The sequence below is a fragment of the Vombatus ursinus genome, unplaced genomic scaffold (genome assembly GCF_900497805.2).
Source record: "Vombatus ursinus unplaced genomic scaffold, bare-nosed wombat genome assembly UNPS02014893.1, whole genome shotgun sequence".
Classification (NCBI taxonomy): Eukaryota; Metazoa; Chordata; class Mammalia; order Diprotodontia; family Vombatidae; genus Vombatus; species Vombatus ursinus.
Window position 1 is genome coordinate 1,069,801 of NW_020954671.1, and position 21,287 is coordinate 1,091,087.

Genomic DNA, 21,287 nt, shown 5'->3' on the forward strand with positions numbered 1-21,287 from the left:
TTTTCCAGTGGATGGAGTGTTGGGCCTGGAGTGGGGAAGAACGAATACAAATTCACACTTACTCGCTGTGTGACCCTGTGCAAGACACTTAACTCAGTCTGCTTCAGTTTCCTCATCTGTAAAATGGGGATAACAATATCACCTACCTCCCAGGGTTATTGTGAAGATCAAATGAGATAATAATTGCAAAACCCAGCACATGGCCTGACACACAGTAAGATCTGTATAAATGTTTGCTATTTATTATTATTAGCAACACATCACTATTGTTAGTATGATACAAGTAGTAAGATATTTAGTTTAGTTCAGTATCACTATTATTTTATTAGAATCACTATTTAGTTTAGTATCGCTACGATTTAGTTTAGGATTAGTTTAGTTTAGGATATGCCCTCCTTGAGGGCAGAGATTGGTTTTGTCTATATCCCCAACTAATGCTACAGAGTTGTGTGCGTGTTCTTTTTACACATAGGAGGCTCTTTCCAAGTGTTTCTTAAATTGAACTGAATGACGTATTGATCATTTGACCTTCACTTCCCATCTCTAAGTCTCGGTTTTTTCATTTGGAAAAGGAGCAGCTTGGCATACTTGATGGTCTCTTTCCAGCTCTGAATTCTGGACTGACAAGATAAATACTTCCTAAGGGCAGTTTCCCTAGGTGACCCTTGACAATTTGGGGGCGTGGGGGGTAGAGGAGTGCGTCTTCTGGATGTAATACCACCCCACACCACAGGGGGCGATGCGATCCTCCGCCTCGCTCCCGGCTCCGCAGCCGCCTCTTCCTCTCAAGCACTTACCAAACCAGTGTGAAGGAGAGGAGGGAGAGGACAGAGAAAGAAGGCGTGGAGGCCGCTGGCTCTCGTTCCTGCCAGAGTATTTCCTTCCACGAGTTAATTCGGCCTTCTCTCCCGCCAGACTCTCCGCCTGGCCGCCCTTTACAGAGAAAGCGGAGGCGACTGTAGTGACGATTGTCCTCTCTCTCCCCTCGTGGACAGGGAAAAGGATGTGGTCCTCTCACCGGGAGGCCTGAAGCTGGAAGCCGCCTCAGCAGCCAACGCTCCGCAGGGTGGCCAGGTGTCGGGAGCGCGCTTTGGGACCCGTCGCCGCGCCCCACCCCGCCCCCGGCCGCCGCTCGCGCCGTCTACTTCGGCGGGCCTGCCCATGGGTCTCCATGGCGACGGCGGGCGGGGGGGCCGCCGTGCGGCCCTCGCCGTGTTCGCTGCTGTGTCAGTCGTGTTCGTCCTCACGCTGCCCCCCTCATTGCCGGGAGGAGATTCGGGTAAAGTAAAAATCGGGCCAGCCTTCCCTGTCCACTGCTCGCAGTCACTGCCTTTCCTTCTCTGCCCCTTCTCGAGGTGGGTCGTGGGACCACACGCTCGTGGCCAGCCTCTTCCGGGCGGCGCACGTGGAGTCTCAACTCTGGGCCTGTCTGTGGAAGGGGCGGGGGGAGGCGTGTCGTTTTCTCCCTCTGCCCCCGGCCCTTCCTGCTCCCCGCCCCCTTGTGGCCAGCCTCTTTCTGCAGAGCGGATGGAGCTCCAGCTCTGAGGATTGGTTAGCTCTCTCCTCCGTGTTGCTCTGGGCCCCGCCCCCTTGTGACCAGTCTCTTTTTCTAGAGAGCAGATGGGGCTCCAGCTTTGAGGATTGGTCAGCTTCCCTCCTCCTTGTTGCTCTTGACCCCGCCCCCTCCTGGCCCTGCCCTTCCTGGCTAGCCTCTTTCTGGAGAATGTATGGAGCTCCAGCTCTGACCATTGGAGGCGTCCGCTTCCCCACCCACCTCCCCACCCCCATCCCCACCCCCATCCCCCAGACTCCTGAAGACTGTAAGCGCTTTTATCCTCCATCTCTGTAGCTCTTTTCCCCAGCCCTGCTAGTCACACAGGGAGTGGTTAATGAATGCTTGTCGACTGACTCTAGAGGCAGGGGGTGAGTTACTTTGCGTTCCTAGCCAAGGGCTGCCATTTGACAAGCCCCTTCTCTATACCTTGGACTCTCTGTCCAGACACTTGCCTTTTTCAGCCTCCAAGTTCAAGAATGTTTATTTCCTCTCTGCTACAAAGAGTATTTCTTTAGAATCAGTACATGATCAATCCTATTGATCATCCAGGTAAGTTGTCCTGTTTTATAGAGGAGGAAACTGAGACCCTGAGAGAGGTAAGTGACTTGGCCAAGGTCACACGGTTAAATAAATTGTAGAGGCAGGTTCATAGGCTCATAGATTTAGAGCAGGACAGGATCTCAGAGACCATCTAGCCCCATCGTACTCATTTTACTGATGAAGAAATTGAGGCCTTGGAAGGTTAAGTGACTTGCCCTAGGTTACACAAGCAGTAAGCATTGCAAGTAGAACTGGAAACTAGGTCCTTTGATTCCAGGGTCAGTGTTCTTTGAAACACTGGACTAGCTAGTGTTTTCCTCCTATCCACAAGTTACAGTGCACCATTTAAAAACCTTGAATGTGTCTTTAGCTCTTTTGAGAGAATTAAGGCACAATGCTTTTGCAGTCATATTAAATGAACATTTGATGATTTGGCGTAATAGCTCTAATAAAGCTCTAATGGGGCAGTTCACAACAAATCTCTCTGCTTGATTAAATCTGCTCATATGCAGCATCTTCATTCATCAAACTCATGCTAGGGGTAATGCTGTCTATTTGGACAAGTTGAATAAACAGTACTACTATTGTTTCATTTTGAGGTACAAAATCATTACTTGTCTGTGAGTTTACTTCAAGCCATTTTACATGAAAAGCTGGAGTAATGTAACATTCAAGGAAGGATGAGTAGAATTGCAAAAGATAGTTTATCTTCTTTAGAAAAGAATTCCTTGGCCTGCTTTGCATCCTTACAGCCCTTGCAAAAAGAATTTATAGTTTTTCTTATCTGAGCCCTCTCTGCTATCCCCTCCTTCCCCAAGAGATGTGAGGTGCCATCTCTTTTAGATGAGGGAAGTATAATTCTTCCCAAAGGTAGTAAGTCTTTAGAAGATCTTATGAGTTTTCCATCCTTAAGATGCTGTGATTTAAAGGCATTGTCAAATCATTGATCATATTGTACATAATTTTGCTAATAGTGTTTTAAGATAAGTATTTTGCCCATATAAATACTTTGCCCTTCAAATGGGTGTCACTTTGAAACTTTTCTCATTTGAAGTTAAGATCTTATTTTCATTTTTTAAAAATTTGGAAATGATGAAAAAACTTATTTCTATTATATGTTAATATAGTCTTTTATTTGGTAACCTTTCCTCTTGACTTTTGCCTGTGTGGAATGGAATATTGTATTTTTTTAGTGGAATGTTTGTATTTATCTGCAAGTAAGTGTTATTTCAAATAAAGTTCATATCATAAAACCAATATAAAATACTAATTTTCCTCCTTGGTGTGTCCTAAAAATTGTCTTTTGTGTGCCAGCTGGAGACATCACATTATTATGTTTCTCATCCTCCAGTTTAAAAGCTGACTTTTAAAAAGTTCGGGGACTGGAATGGCACAGGTATTTGAAGTCCTCTGACCAAATAGTTGTGGAAAAAAAAGGGCTTCGCTACAGTGTGATATTGTGGGGAACTAATGAATTTTTATGACTTTGTTAGTTAAGGGCAAGTGAACCTACCAAGATTTTGCATTAAAAGTATCTGCAGCGATTTTACTCCAACTTGCTATTCATTTGGGCCTGACTCCATAGGTTGGGAGAAAGTAGAGATTTTCTCAGGCTACTTACATATTTTATTACTATTTTCTCTCTTTCAAGTCCAACACTAAGTATCTATATTGAGCCTCTTGTCAAGTATGTATTTTAATGTTTTGTATCTGAAGCAATCCTTTTTCTCTGCTCTAAGTTGTAATGTAAAGGTCCTTAGTAGTTGGCAATGGAAATTTCAAATATCCCAGATTTCTTGCTAATTTGAAGCACCCAAGTGAAGTAAAATATAATATTGACTTTTTGGTAGGGAAGATAAAAAAAGGAGAAATGAAAAAATTTTAAAAACTGTATTTAAGTCACTTAAGAGCTAATATGCTGTCTTACACATTATGTATCGTCATTTTAAAATACTGATCTGTAAGGTCCCTTCTCCTATAATCCAGGGGATTTAGGTGCATATATATGTCTATTATGACCTATAAAATTACTCAGTTCAACAATTACAGAAATAAACAGAAGATTAACACTGTCATTTTTAAAAAAAAAAATCACTACCTCCTGGCATGGCATCTTGCACACGCAGTGTTCTTTCTTAATGTTGAATCAAATGGTAACAATGCATTAAATAACCTTGACCTTGCCATGAAATGTAACATCCACAGTTGTGCTAATTGCCTAGTATTCCACTTCACTTTGAATTGTGTCAACTTAGTCCATTAAGAAAATTTTAACCCTGGGCAAGTCACTTAACCCCAACTGCCTAAAAAAAAAAAAAAAAGAAAAAAGAAAAAAAGAAAAATTTTAGATTTCATTATCTTTTTCCTTAAAGTTGTTATAAAGAAAAGAAAGTATTTGTGTACACAAATAGTATCTGATTAGTCTTTAAGTTTTCTAAGTTGCTTTTAGGGATCTTGATGAGAAAAAAATCAAAGACAAGCAATTGACCCATGAAGGCTAACTTTGTGTTAAGCTGCAGAATGCCTCAGAGGTTATGGGTTTTAAATGATTACTAATTGATTTTTGGATTTTGGATTGAATCTATCGTATCATTGGAATAGAGAACTCCCAGTGAGTAAGCTCTCCCTTCCAGTGTGGATCGGTGCTTGCTCTAAAAATTATAATCTTAAAGAGTTGCCTGGGGCATTGAGAGGTTAAGTGACCTGCCCAGGGTCATTTAGTCAATATGTGTTAGTCAGAAGACTTGAACCCAGATTTTCCCAACTAAGGCTGGCTGGCTTTCAACCTATCATGCCATGCTACCTCAGAGTTACTAGTTTATGATAGACAGAAGTCTAGTTACAGTTTTACCATCATTTTCTAGCAATTTCTTAGCGTCAAGAACGACAGCTTTATATGCTTTTTCAGATCTTGAAATAACTAAATATGATAAGCATCCTTGGTGCTTTTGAAGCACAAAATATTGAAATTGATGTAAATTTCCCAATGGTTTTATTTTAAAAGAAATGATCAGAAATGCTATTTAAAGTGAATAGATTTTCAGAGTTGCATTGTCTCAATTTTTAAGGAACAATTACTTAGAAAGTAGGACTGTACCAATGATAGCCGATATAAAATAAATAATCTACTATAGGGAAGCCTTATTCTTTTATCTCATCATGGCATGAAGATGACTCTGGATTCTTGATGATGTCTGGCATAGACTGACCCAGGATCAGAGAGATTCATCACCAAATTGGCTTCAGGGTGATAAACTTTTTGCCCACAGCTACTCTGGAAGATCATCTATTATAGAGGGTTTATGATCTTTAGATAGAGGGAGCATTTACAGCATATTTACAGAAACACAGATCCTTGAAATATCAAAATAGCTAAAAGTCAAAAGTTAGCCAATCCCCAAATGTCTGAATTACTTAATTGCCTAATATACCACTTGACTGAATTGTGTTAACTTGGTTTGATGAATTCAAGATAGCCAAATATCAAAACTGAAGCTTACAGCAAGCATTGAATATGTTTTACAAATAATAAAAATTATTTAAACCACATCATATATGCTGTTGAGTATATGATTGCAGGCACAATTTACTTGGTACAGTCATATACATTTAAAGAACCAATGTAGGCAGCTCTGTACTAAATTCTTCAAGACTAATGCAGTGTTTGATAACAGTTTTGATACTTTTCAGCAGCTCCTTAAATCAAAGCATTTGTATGTTTTCAGGATTAAAAAAAATGCAAATAACTTAAGCATATTTAATAAAACTCACCTGTGCTTTCACTGACCAATTAAAAAGTACCAAAGATATTTTGTGCAACAAGATCAGAGGGAGAAAATATTCTTAGAAAATTTCATGCCGTTAAATCTCTACAGATTTACAGTTTTATCCAGGCAAATTAATGCAAAACCCCAATGCAAGCATTTGGATTTTGAAAACTTTGGAGGAGTGTCATTTTCTAATAGTAATTATTGGTTTTACATTATTTTTTCACAGGGGAGCTGATCACAGCCGCATATGAGCTTGGAGTAAGTATTAGTTTTATTGTTTAATCAATGCTCTCATTAACAGTTTTAGGAATTAAGAAAGTTTAATTAAGCATGGAGCAAAGTAGATTAATTTATTTTCAAACCACATTTTTTACTAACTTATAAGTACAGTATGTGACAATTTACTTTAAATTTGCAATCCAATTATACTAAATTATAAAGCAAAGGCTTTACTGTATATATAGTAGCTGTCTTATTATCAACCCAAATTTTGTATAAGCTGTGGAGAATAAAATAAATCGGGTTAACAGTTTTAATAAGTTTTATTATTTAATAAACTTTATTATGGTACATGATCCCTTTAGGCAAGACCTTAGGACTGTCAGTATGGTGGTAATCCAATATGAGTGTGGTCTTTCAACTTTCTAAGCAATAAAATATTTGGAAATCTCCTTTTTGAAATAGCCTTTTGAGTGACCCAAATTTACTGTGAACCTAATAAACAAACCATTTAAGAATTAACAATGAAATATATCACCCTTCCTAAGTAATATACTGTGATATACACTCTGCCTAGCCAATTAAAGAAAATACTTGTTTATATTAGCATGAGAATATGGGTACAGGGAAACTATTCAAAGATATGCCCATGGGATTCTAATCTTGATAATTTAGTTGAGAAAGGAGTTGTTTTTAAGTTAATATCAGTGTAAATTGTTTTGACTCAATGAAAACTTTGTGACTATTGCTATTTTGTCCATAGGTTGCTCATCCTCCTGGTTACCCTTTGTTCACACTGTTGGCCAAACTGGCAATTGGTCTATTCCCTTTTGGTTCCATTGCCTACCGAGTAAATCTTCTCTGTGGCTTATTTGGAGCAGCTGCAGCATCATTACTTTTTTTCACAGTTTTCAGGTAAAGTAATTGATAAGTCAAAAGAATTAATTTTGAGTAACTGGAAAGGTACTTAAAGGTAGCATTTTTTTCATGAGATCTGAGTTACATAAGCTCAAAATATTTTTTTCCCAAATGGTTTTTCTAACAAGTGATTTCATTTTGATAATTTCATTTTAGTGTCAGATAATTTCCTTTCAAACAGCTGCCCATTTGGGTTTGTTGCCTACAAAGAAGTGATAGTGTTATTCTGTCTCATTATCACATATCTCTTTTTAGGCAGAACTAATGATGTTTGTCATTTCTGAAAATGCAGATGGTCCTGTTGACAATATGAATTTCATCTTTTGGTAAATGGTAAACATAATTTCATTACTTACATTGTTGCTGGTAGGCAGCTGCTTTTCTATTACCAGAAATGATTTCCAGTTAGATTGTACTTTAGATACTATAATGTCTCATTTGTTTTTTTCAAAGAATAGAAAAATTATGCTCAGTGTATGTTTAGGCATTTTTTTACTGTTTCAAAGTAAATCAGAACCTTTTTAATTTTGCCCTTGTATTTGAAAGACTGTCTTATTTTTAAAATGAAGCAGTTGGTTATTGGTTTATTATTTTTTCTTCAATTATCTCTGATATTGATGGACTCTATAGTCATAATCTTACTGTGATCTGAATTTCAGAGGATTGTAGTGAAAAATAAACAAATCTTAAATTCTTCTTGAAAAAGAACAAAATAAACAATTTCTTCTTCCTAAAAACACTGCTATATTTCATGTTAAATAGCTTTTTTTAAATGACATTTTTGTCTCTGAATAGAGAAGCATTCTTAAAATACAAAATGTACGCCTATTTGAAACTGATTATTTTTTACATCGCCATTTTTGCTAAAGTCATAATTTAGTTCTATGGTAAAGATTTTAGCAAGATTTTGTTGTTTCCTTATTTTTTAAAAGAATAGTCTAGCTAACTCTAAAATCAGAAGCTAAGTGACCATTTGTCAGGTATATAATTGTAAGAATTCTTTTCGTGTATGGCTTGTATTAGAAGACTACAGAGAGGTCCCTGCAAATTCTTTGATTCTGTGAACTTGTAGCTTTTATTTTATTTTTTATATTACCCCATTCATATTCATATTTTTGTACTTTATCGTATAGTAAATTGTTATCTATATTTTATATAATACCCTTTCATTTTATCCTTACATACATTAAAAGTTATTTCTAAATCTTAAAGGTCAGATTAAAAAAAATAATTCTGTTTGGATTGATTAGTGTTAAGAATCCTTTTCCACTCTTCCCTAAGTTGGTCAGAATAATCTTTATTATAGCTGTTCCTACTGGGACTGCTATAATTAAGAATCTGTCAGTCTTTTCATTGAGAGGGAAGCTGAGTTTTCAGGATTTTAAAAAACCTGACATAATCTCTCCTAGGTTAAAATTTGGAAATGCGTATTTTTATGTGTATACATTTTAAAATCACATTCTATGAACAAAAATAAATTTAAAATTTGTTTATATTTCTTTCGACAGTTAATTGATATCTTAGAAAGCCATACAAATATTGATGTAAATATTGTCCATGCCAATATTGCATATTATCTACTAACATGAATTACTAATGCCATTCAATATGAGATCCATGACATTACGCCATATATAAAAGGCAGCACTTTAAAATGTCCAAGATAAACTTAGAATATAGTTTTCTTTTGAAACAACGTTCTTTTTAGAAAATGATCTCCATTATTATATTTGACAATACTGGTTTTTACATATTATAACATATTATCCATGATGTATTTTTTAAAGATCATAATCTTTAATTTGACATTACTATGCACATATTAGCACTTGTTATTGTCTTTCATTTAAAATCTATGTTTTGAAGAGCTTTATCTGTACTCTCTTACAATCTTTTAAAACATTTATTCATACTATAGTTGTACATATTTTCATATGAAAATGCTTCATTATTTTGAATACAAATAATTGACAAAGTACACATCCTTTGGGAACAACACACTTCGGTTGACAAATCTGTTTTGTCAAACAATAGACACCCTTCAGAAGGGAGCAAGCCATCTCTATGGTAATGGGACTAACAGTACCCTATTGATTGAGTGGAAGAAGACATTATACAATGTCAGTTGGGTTGTTACAATTTCATTTATCGTGTGACCTGAACTTAACCTTTAAAACCTTTCTTCTGTGAACATAAACCCAACAGCAGGGCATAGTTTTTGTATGGCCATTACAGTGAAGGCTTTTTTTCAACCTGACTATATAGTACATGTATTCCTTTTACAGATTTACACTTCTGTTAAGCATTTGTTTGAGATACATTTCACTACTTTAATCATTTACATGTCAAATCATCATTACATTTTGATGTCAAATTCACTTTTGTGTCCCTTAATTTAAAAAAAAAATTATGAGAACATTACTGTACATGTGGGATTAGTGCTAACTGGTGTGCAGTAAATTAATTCTTTTAACAGGTTTATGTTTTTCCCAGGTAATTGTTCACATGTCGTTCACTATATTTAACTCTTGAGGTGGATATAAAGACCTTCAGTTCCTTTTTAAACAAAGATTGCATTTGAAAAGCAAATTTCTATTTAAGTATATTGATTCAAAGAGCTCCAATTTCCAGTAAACAAGACTTTGAAAGAGCAATTTACTCTGTCTTTGATTACTATGTAATTTTTTTTTTGCTTTTTTTTGCATCTCTTTAAAAACTCGTGCAATGTCATTAACAATGTATTTTAGTCAATTCTTAGAAATGGGTGGCAACAACAGCTTAATATTAGCTGTGATCTTATGTTGTATGTGCACCAGGAAAATAAGATTGAATATTACTGTTTTAGAAAATATCCTCAAGAAGTAACAACATTGTAATGTTTAATTATGTACATTTCTTATAATTGCCAATGTGTTACTCATGTGTAGGAATATATTTGAGAATATTATGGGCATTCATAAGATCATAAGTATAGATTTAGAAGGAATCTCAGAGGTTGTGTAGTTCAGTACCCTCATTTTACAAAAAAAGGAAACTGAGGCCCAGTGAGGTTAGGTGATTTGCTCAAGGTCACACAGGTAGTCTCAGAAACAGGGTAATAGACTGCATTAGTATGAGGTCACATACTCATTCGAGGTAATGCCTAATTCAGTATAGTACTGTGTATCATGTGGCAATATCTAGTAAAAATCTTTTATGATTTTATTGTGTCTTCAAGGTTAAAGTAACCATTGTGTTCAGTGACTGAAATTTGATAGAATGATTCTTGAAGTATATGCTTTGAATTTCACAAAGCCTACTAATTTAAAGGAAAAAGTTCTTGTAATAACGCAAGCTAATGTGAACTTGATGAAAAACTACTATTGGTTATTTGAATTTTAAAATTATTTTCCAAAAAGTTATGGATTAGAGAAATTAAATGAAAAGTTTGGGTAACCATGAATAATGAAAGATTTGTGAGTATCCACATAGAGCAATGATTACCTTTCTTTTTTAGTGAAAATATTTGGGTACACTTGCAATCACTGTCAGCTAAATCTCCATACATCATTAAATTTCATGTGCATTGCTACAGTACTCTGGTATAAGAGTGAGGCATATGACTATCAATGTATATGTAAAAAAAACATTATTCTTTATATCGGGCTTAAATCGCTTTTGGCCCTGGAGTCTGTCAGATTTTTGTTAGGACTTTTTGCTTGTTTTTGTGTGTTGTTAGTAAATACAAGATAGAGGAATGAGAAATGCATTGTCACGGGGCATCACAGTGGATAGAGACAACATCTCTTTTGAAAAATTAAAGCTGAGTTTAGCTATTTAAAATAAGTTATGTTAAAGAGGATTCATTCAACACATTTATTGAACGCCTACTATGAAACTGAAAATGAGATTCACTTTTCAATAGAAAAATTTGTGCTAATCTTAAAGAATGTTAGAGATTTAATCATACCTACCATTATATTGTTAACCTGTAGGTAACGATTGTAAGACAAGACATTATATGAGAGCAAATGGTTTAAAATGGTGAAACCGAAAAGATAATAAATAGTAAATGGTATGCACTTGCTGCATAGTCATTAGAACAAATGCATGAGCATTAAGCTAAGTGCAAGATATGTCATACCTGTGTGCTGTAACTGTACTGGAACTGATAATATACTCAACTTAAGATTGTTTACATCTGACAAATTGTTTTGTCTCAGTGTTATTATTTATGGAAATCAGAGAAATTATTTTAAACATTTTTAAACATTTCATTGCTGTCAAATGATAATTTGATGAAACTTTTGTAAATTGATGCAAACTATTATCTTTACAGCTTTGACCATGATTCCACTCAATAATGAATAGAAAATGTAAATTCCATACCTTAAAGAATGTAGAATCTCCTGATTAAGGAATATTAGGCTTTTCCATTTCAAATATTATTTTAGATTATTGCCATAGAGAATAACGTAGAGGTTTTCCTTATTTCAGAAGTAGCTATGCATAAGTAACAAATAGTTACCAAGTTTTAGTAGTTGAAGAATGGAAAGTACTGAAGCATTAATTTCCTTTTAGAAGAATATCTGCTGTGATCCCTAGCTAATTGATCATATATTTTTCTCATACTTGTAATAACATTGCATTGAATCAAACTGTTTAAGTATGTTAAAAGATTGGTTCATTTGCATTTTTTTATAAAGCAGACATATTAGGCTCAAGTAGCAGTGCTTCATTGTTGAAGGAAAAAAGCAGGGCAAAAACTCTTTTTTTTTTTTAAGACTGTGGAGTCTATTCTGACAGCTAGTCAGAGTTAGAATTAGTTCAAGGAAATGTTAATAATGCACTGCCTAGCCTAATCCCTTTGATATCACCAGGTATCCTCCTGTTCATGGGTTAATTGCTTTAAAAGCGAAGGCAGTATTCTGAGCGGTGGGCCGCTTCACCTTTTCACAGCTGTTACCATTGAGTGACAACTAAATCCCATGTGTAAGATGAGGAAGAGCTCAATCTCCAATTGGGAGAAAATTTATGTAAACCACAATCCCTTCAGAATGTTCGGAAGTCATAGACTTTCTTGATTTACTCTGCTTTTCCCAGAAAGCTCTATTGTTCACTTTCCTAAGTCCCATCAACCCTTTGTAGCAGAATATCACAGCAGCAGCAGATAGCTTGAAATATATAAATGCTATCATAGCTCTGATTAATAGCAGTGCTTATGAGTCAAGTCTGATAACAGTGCAGCTCTCCACTCAATTTCAGATACTGCTAATGGAATCTGTCTTCTTCAATTGTAATATGAGAAGGCCTAATTTGCTATGGAGCTTGGAGCTGTCACCAGTAGGGGATTGTGGGGTCAGATGGGAGCTGCCAGGTTTTTGCCCTGCAGCTTGTATCTCTCACTTTGAATAGAGCAGCCCCCTGCCTGCCAGTTAGCTGATAGGCCGCTATGGGGTTTATGCCACTATGTACAATAGGAAAGGACTACATAGGCTGACTTTATAATTGTGAAGTGAGCTCATATTTCCACAGCTACTGTGCTGCATAATTTCTAATAAGTGGTTTTAACAAATGTCAGATTATGAAAAGTTTCCTCAATTACAAAAACTTATAAAACACTTAAATTGCTAAATCTGTTTCCTGCTGAGATTTTGCTACTGGAACTAGTCATCACTTATTATGGTTGTAAAATTAAATGCACATATTTCCTTAAAATTATAAATAAAATAGTAAGTTGGAATTAATATAACTTTTCTGCTCTTTAATGACAGAGAGTGAAACCATTTTAATGAATTGAAATAAATATACTGATTATAACCTGAGTAATAAATGTATTAACATTAAATATATGTAATTTAAGATCCATATTAATCCAAATGAAGTTACTTACTTAATTTTGCTAGTGAAAAACACTTAACATCTTTCATTCATTTTATTTTAATTTATCATTTTTTTACTTTTGTTGAAATTATCTTAGTGTATTAACTTCTTAAAAATACACATTTTGAAATTTTGGAACATATCCTTAGATTTTAGCTTGTAAGTTACAAGGCTTTAGCTGTGATGATATACCATATTCTGTGCCTGTGGGAATAATAATGTTGGTGTATACTTTTATCCAATTTTAGTGGTTGTTGTTGAATGCAAAATATACTCTAGACTGAAATACATTCTAGACTGAAAAATTTGACAGCATTTTTTAGTCTTGGAATGGGTGTGTGTGTGTGTGTGTATACATATATATATATATCTGCATTTCTGTGTGTGTGTATTTATACATATATGTGTATATATGTATACATATGTGTGTGTATATTTAAATTTCTAAAACATGGGCCTAATCATGAAAAATATAAAAAAAATCGTGTAATTTGGGGAATTGTTTTGGATTAGATTTTCATGACTGCTTTTGGGTTTTGGTCATTGTTTCCTACTATGCTTCATGATTGGCATGAAATAAGTAATTGTAAAATTAAACTTTTTTCCCTTTAATGACATCTTTCAGGAAGAATATAGCAGGAGAAAACAGTATTTTTCGTTTTTATCAAACTTGAATACAATCAATTCTGTCTCCAAAATAGCTCTGGCGTCTGTCCGGTGTTTCCACTCACATGGCCACCAGCCTACTTCAGACTCTTATGATCTCTCACCTGGACTATTGCAGTAACTTCCTAATTGGTTCCCTACCTTAAGTTTCTAAAATTTCCAATCTGTGCTCTTTTACACAATCACCAAACTAATATTCCTAAAGCACAATATGAGAAGGGGATCGTGGGGTCAGATGGGTCATTTGTACTCCAGGCTCCCTATTTTTGTTGTTGTTTAGTCGTTTTTCAGTCCTATCTGACTCTTCACGACCGATTTTTGGGTTTTCTCTGCAAAGATATTGGAATGGTTTTGCCATTTCCTTCTCCAGTTAATTTTACAGATTAGGAAACTGAGGCAAATAGGAGTAAGTGACTTGCCCAGGGTCACCCGTCTAGTAAGTATCTGAGGCCAGATTTGAACTCATGAAGATGAGTCTTCCTGACTCAAGCCCAGTCCTCTATCCATTGCGCCACCTACCTGCTGAGTTCCCTTTTACAAATAATATACAAACTTCTCAATTTGGCATTTAAAGCCTTTGCCTTCTAGCTCCAACCTACTTTTCCAGGCTAATTAAATGTTACTTCTCTTGACAAATTCTACAACCCAATCAAATTGGCCTTTTAGCTGACCCTCAAACAGTATTTCATCTCCTGTCCCCTTACCCTCATATAGTTTGTGTGCTATGACTACAATGCATTTCCTCCTCTCCTCGGCATTGTGGAATCTTGTTTCCATCAAAGCTCAAATCAGCTGCCACCTCAACTAAATGTTGCTTTCAACATGAAGCCTTTCCTGATCCCCCAGTTATTAATGCCTCTGAAATGACATTGTATTTATTTTATATATACTTATTTGTTAACTGTTGTTTGTATGATAGAATATAAACTCTTTGAGGGCAAGAACTTTTATTTTTATCTTTAAATTCCCAGTACATAGCATAGAAACTGGCATATAGTAGGTTCTGAATAAGTGCTTGAAGTATAACTGATTAAATAGCTTTCTGTTCATATTTAACCTTCAGCCATACTGGACATTGTGTGATTAAATAATATGCTATGAAGTTCTCACTGGTTGCATTTCTCTGATTTATTTTTTCATTTTTACTTTTTATCTGATATTTAAAATAAAGAATAAAAAGTTACCTTTTTTTTTCTTTTAGTACTAGTAGTAGATAACTGAAGAATATTGGGGGGGGGGGAAGAAAAACCTCTTTTTTGTTTAACTCTAGAGTTCCAAGCTATTAACTGAAGTTTCTTTGGCAAGCAGATGTAACTAGGATAGGATTTGATTTCAAGAGATAGTAGGGAGTCATTAGATAGACTTGTTGAATGAATGGATCAATCTCTGATGTAATCAGAAACTATTTGGTTTACTTATAATTTCAGCAGTGCTGCATTCATTGCTTATTTAAAACTTTTTTATACCTTAGATTTAGCTTTTAGACTCTATATTTGTATATACATGTATATTGCAAAACTTTGAGAAACATTTATATATACATATATGTATATATAATACATATACATATATATAGTTTCTTTTTATTTAATTGGCTTATAATATTTTAGAGACAATAAGCCTTAAGACAGCTACAAGTATAATTAATTTTTGCCTTATCTCATAAAAAGATAGTGATATGTATGAACCAAATATGAATATGACAAAAAAGAAAGATATTTTTGATGCAGGATAATTCTGTGCTGTAAAGGGCTCCCAAAATTGAATGAAAAAAAATGTTTCCACAATTCAGCTATTAAGGAGATAGCTTGAAGTTAGGTAGCAATTATGTGTATAAGCTGGAAGGGTCCTAGATAGTATTGTTTTGTGAACAAGACCCAGAAATATAAGACTCATGATAGGCTTACCAATTTATTGTTAATCTTGTCCTAGTTTAGAACATGATTTAGAAAGTTTCTTTAATTGCATGTTCTCATGGTATCAGTACCAGTTTATGCCAGAGTTCCTCTCTTTCCTCTCCCCATCTCACATTTCTTGGACATCACCCCTGCTTTCTCTATACTTGTCAAGGCCAGCCCTTGATCCCATTCCCTCTTAGCTACTCCAGCAGATTGGCCACCTCTACTAACAGCCATCATCCATCATCTCTTCTCTCTTCCCCATTCCCTTTCTTTGTCTCTTAGTCCCCACCATCTTTAATCTCTTCTCATCTACTGGTTCCTTCCCTGCTACCTACAAACTTGCCTAAATCTTCCCCATTTTTAAGAGATCTTACTATAGCTATCAGCTGTTGTCTCTTTTTACCTTTCGGCTAAATTTGAGTAAGCCATTTACAATTAAAACTTCCGTATTTTCTCTCATTTTTCTAAACCCTCTGCAATTTGGCTTCATTATTCAACTGAAACTGCTATCTCCAAAGTTACTACTGATCTCTCTCAATTGCTAGATTTAATGGCCTTTTTTCAATCATCATCCTTTTTGACCTCCTTGCAACATTTGGCACTGTTGAACATGTCCTTCTGTTACATACTTTCTTCTTTCTGGGTTTTCATGACTGCTCTTTCTTGATTCTGTTTATACTTGTCTGACTACTCAATCTCTTTTGCTGGATTTTCATGTCATAGCTGGTGTTCCCCAGGGCTCTGTCCTGGGTTTTCTTCACTTTCTTCTCTATACACTGTTTTGTGATCTCATCAACTTTCCTGGGGTGCAATGATCATGTCAAAACATGTGATTACCAGATCAGTTTATCCAGTTCTGTTCTCTCCTGAGCTCCAATCCCATATTACCAGTTGCCTATTAGACATTTCCAACTGGTGTCCTATAGGCATCTCAAACTCAAAATGTTCAAAACCGAACTCATTATCTTCCCCCCGACCCCCAACCCACTTCTCTTCTTAACTTCACTATTGCTTTTAAGGGCACTACTTAGTTACTTAGGTTCACAACATTGGTATCATCCTTGACTCCTTTGTTCTCACTTACCCCACATGTTCATTCAGTTGCCAAATCTTGTAATTGCTTTGATCAAGTATAAACTCCCGTGTTTGACATTTAAAGCTTCACAAGTTGGCCCCTATCTTTTTAGTCTTTTAACATATTATTCCTCTCTACACTCTGTGACCCAAATTCCATCTCCATACCTTTTCACTGGCTGTCCCCTATGCCTGGAATGAATTCTTTATCTCTGTCTCTTAGATTCCCTAGCTTCCTTTAAGACTCAGTTTAAGTACTGCTTCTTCCAGGAGACCTTTCCAGATCCTTATAGCTGTTAGTGCCTTCCCCTCTAAGGCTACCTTCTTTTTATTCTGTATTTATCTTGTGTATACTGACTTATCTATGTTATCTATCTTACATTCCACTAGAATGTAAGTTCTCTGAGAACAGGGACTATATTTGATTTTTCTTTGAATCTCTAGCACTCAGTGCAGTTGTTCACCAGTTCAGTTCAGTTGTGTCCAACTCTTCATGACCCTGTATGGGGTTTCCTTGGCAAAGATATTAGAGTAGTTTGCCATTTTCTTCTCCAATCGATTAGGCAGAGAGAGGTTAAGTGATCTGCCCACGGTCACACAACTTGTCTGAGATTGAATTTGAACTCAGGTCTTCCTGTCTCCAGGCCCAGCACTTTATCCACTGAGCCACAGTGAGTACTAGTAAATGCTTGTCAGTTGACTAGTTAGAAGGTGATATACCGTTAACTACACAAGTAGATTCTGTTCACATCAGGTAGCAATGCTGTTTGGAGGGGAACTACATCTTTTCCCTGGCACAACAATGAATAGAAATAATTCAGTGAATTTTATGGGGAATGTCAAATATGTATTTAAAAAGACCTAGCAGATTTCTGTTTGCCTTCTGGTTGACATCCTAACATGTGACTATAAGCAAAAAGAAAATACCTTGTAGTAGAAAGAAAAAGTCACATTATCAGTAGCAAGCATTTGTTACTGGCATAAATTATAATGCCCTGATTTATCCAGTGGCAATACATGAACATTATTTATTGGGAAAGACAAACAAACAAATATTGTCACAATTAGTATTTTTTTTTAAAGAAATTTCATTCAAGGCCCTGAAGATTAAAGAGTCAGTCTCTCAATCCTAAAAAAAACTAGTTCTTCCCAAGCTTTTCTTATCAAAGTAAGGATTTTCTGCTTTGTGGATAATCTTGGGAGAATTTTTAATTCCACAAGGTTACCTTTATAATACTTAGCATACTCCTGAAAATCTCCTTCACTGTCCAATCAGTGTATGTTCAGGAATTATAAATATATGCAATTTTATGTTAATTCAAGTAAATCATGATTGTAAGATAAATAATTTACAAATATCCAATGTAATGAATTTTAAAGCCTACCTTAAAAAAATTTTGCTATACTGGATGGTGTGTACCACTGCTTTCCTCCATTAGTGTGAATTACAGAGGATTGACTATACTGCTCTGTGGCATAATATTTTTCCACATGTTTTTGTCTCTGCAGTTGACATTTCAATATCTTTAATCAATTTAATTTCTATTATTTAAATTAATAACAGTAGAATAATGGAGGTTCATTATTAGAAAAATGGCCACAAATAACTTTAGTCTACTAAAAATAAGAAATTCAGATAAAAAAAATAATTTGAACCTGTTATATCAAGCAGATAATTAAGATTAAAAATAGAAATCAACATATTGCCATAATATAGGGGATATAGCAATATTGCTCAGTCTGAAGGTATTCAGAGTTTGATAGCCCTTTGGGCATAGTTCCAAATTGTTTTCCAGAAGTAATTGGACTAGTTTGCAACTCTACCAACAGTGCATTAGTATCCCAGTTTTTCCACATCCTCTCCAGCATTTGTTATTTTTCTTTTCTGTTATGTTATGCAATTTGATGGATATGAGGTTTTAATTTGAGTTGTTTTAATTTGCATTTCTCTAATCAGTGGTGCTTTAGTGCACTTTTTCATATGACTACAGATGGCTTTGATTTCATTTTCTGAAAACTGGCTGTTCAAATCCTTTGACCATTTATCAACTGGGAAATGGCTCTTTTTTTTTTTTTCATCAATTTGGCTCAGTTCCCTATATATAATTGAGAAATGAAGCCTTTATCAGAGAAACTTGTTGCAATTTTTTTCCCCAGTTTCCTAATTTTGGCTGCATTAGTTTTGTTTGCACAAAAGTTTTTTTTTTAAATTACATGTAATCAAAATGATCTATTTTACTTCCTGTAATCTCTTGTATCTATTGTTTGGTCATAAACTCTTCTCTTATCCATAGATCTGATAGGTATTTTTCCCATGCTCCCCAAATTTACTTATAATGTCAACCTTCATGTCCAAATCATTTATCTATTTCGACCTTATCTTAGTATATAGTGTGAGATGTTGCTCTAGAAATGCCTAGTTTCTGCCAAACTGCTTTCCAGTTTTCTCAGCAGTTTTTGTCAGATGCTGAGTTCTTACCCCAAAAACTTGGATCTTTTAGTTTATCAAACACTAGATTACTGCGGTCATTTACTATTGTATATTGTATACCTAATCTATTCCACTGATCTACCACTCTATTTCTTAGCCAGTGCCAGGCTGTTTTGATGATTACTACTTTGTAATATAGTTTAAAATCTGAAACTGCTAGGCTGCCTTCCTTTACATTTTTAAAAAATTAATTCGCTTGGGGCAGCTAGGTGGCGCAGTGGATAGAGCACCAGCCCTGAAGTCAGGATTACTTGAGTTCAAATCCGACTTCAGACCAAACACTTGACACTTAACTAGCTGTGTGACCCTGGGCAAGTCACTTAACCCCAATTGCCTAAAAAAACAAAAAAACACAAAAAACAAAAATTAATTCCCTTGATATTCTTGATCTTTTGTTCTTCCAAATGAATTTTGTTACTATTTTTTCCCTAGATCTGTAAAATAATTCTTTGGTAGTTTGATTGGTATGGCACTGAATAAGTAAATTAACTTGGGTAGAATTGTAATTTTTATTATATTGGCTCAGCCTACCCCTGAACAGTTGATATTTCTAGATTATCATTATTATTATTATTATTTAGATCTATCTTTAGATAGTTTATTGTTATTATTTAGATCTATCTTTATTTGTGTGAAAAGTGTTTTGTAATTATGTTTATATAATCTCTGAGTTTGTCTTGGCAGGTAAATTCTCAAGTATTATAATGTTTGCAGTTATTTTAAGTGGAATTTCTCTTTCTGTCTCTTCCTGCTGGTTTTGTTGATAGTATATAGAAATGTTGTTGGTTTATTTGGGTTTATTTTACATCCTGCAACTTTGCTGAAGTTGTTAATGGGCTCAGCTAGTTTTTTAGTTGATTCTCTAGGGTTCTCTAAGTATACCATCAAAATATCTGCAAATAGTGATAGCTTTGTTTTTTCATTGCCTAGTTTTATTTCTTCAATTTCTTTTTCTTTTTATTGCTATAGCTAGTATTTGTAATATAATATTGAGTAATAATGGTGATAATGGACATCCTTGCTTCACTCCTGACCTTATTGTGAAGACTTCTAGGTTTTTCCATTATAGATAATGCTTGTTGCTGGTTTTAGATAGGTATTCCTTTTTAGAAAAGCCCCTGTTTTCTAGTGTTTTTAGTAGGAATGGGTGTTATATTTTGTTGAACACTTTTCCTGCATCTTTGGATGTAATCTTTTTTTTTTTTTTTTGTTTTTGTTATTGTTGTCATCAGTTATGCTTAGAATTTTCCTGGTACTGAACCAGCCCTGCATTTCTGGTATAAATCCCAACTGGTCATCGTGTATGATCTTTGGGATAGATTGCTGTAATTTCCTTGCTAGTATTTTATTTGAAATTTTTGCATCTATATTCATTAAGGAAATTGGCCTGTAGTTTTCTTTCTCTGTTTTAACTCTCCCTGGTTTAGATATCAAAACAATATTTGTGTCAGAAAAGGAATTTACCTATTTTTAAAAATAATTTATATAGTATTGGAATTAATTGTTCCTTAAATGTTTACTAGAATTCAATTGTAAACCTATCTAGTTCTGGGAATTTTTTGGTAGGAACATCATTGATGGCTTGTTCAATTTTTTTCCCCCTAAGATAGGGTTATTTCCTCTTCTTTTAATCTGGGCAGTTTATGTTTTTGTAAATATGAATCTGTTTCACTTAGATTATCAGTTTTACTGGCATATAAATGGGCAAAATAATGCCTAATAATTGCTTTAATTCCATCTTCGTTGGTGGTGCAGTCTCCCATTTTGTTTTTGATGTTGGTAATTTGATTTTCTTCCTTTTTTAAAATCAAATTAACCAGTGGTTAATTATTTTATTGGGTTTTTCATAAAACTAACTCCTAGTTTATTCCTTCAGTGGTTTTTTACTTTCAATTTTATTAATCTCTCCTTTGTTTTTTGAATTTCTATTTTTGTGTTTAATTGGGGATTTTTAATTTGTTTTTTTTTTTTTTTAGTTGCATGCCCAATTCAGTGATCTCTTCTTTCTCCCTATTATTGATGTGTGCATTTAGAGATATAAGATTTCCCCTAAGTACTGCTTTGGTTGCATCCCACAGATTTTGAAATGTTGTCTCATTGTTGTCATTCTCTTTTATGAAATTATTGTTTCTATGATTTGTTCTTAGACCCACTCAATCTTTAGAATTAAATTTTTTAGTTTCCAATTAGCTTTTAAGATGTGTTTCCATGACCCTATATTAAACATAATTTTTATTGCATTATAGTCTGAAAAGCATGCATTTAATATTTATGCTTTTCTGTGTTTGATT

The 21,287-nt window shown here is 34.8% G+C and overlaps 1 protein-coding gene across 3 annotated transcripts in view; it reads left to right on the forward strand.

Annotated features, from left to right (window-relative positions):
• The first annotated feature begins 1,161 nt into the window (after positions 1–1,161).
• The window catches only part of TMEM260 (transmembrane protein 260), an 87,797-nt gene continuing 67,671 nt past the window's right edge, over positions 1,162–21,287 (forward strand). The window contains exons 1-3 of one of the 3 annotated variants that reach the window (XM_027842837.1): positions 1,162–1,279; positions 6,092–6,123; positions 6,848–6,999. In XM_027842837.1, coding sequence (XP_027698638.1) covers positions 1,162–1,279; positions 6,092–6,123; positions 6,848–6,999 — 302 coding nt within the window. Of the gene's footprint in view, positions 1,280–1,327; positions 1,356–1,843; positions 1,924–6,091; positions 6,124–6,847; positions 7,000–21,287 lie in introns of those variants that run through there. The other 2 variants (XM_027842839.1, XM_027842838.1) reach the window with 2 other exon arrangements.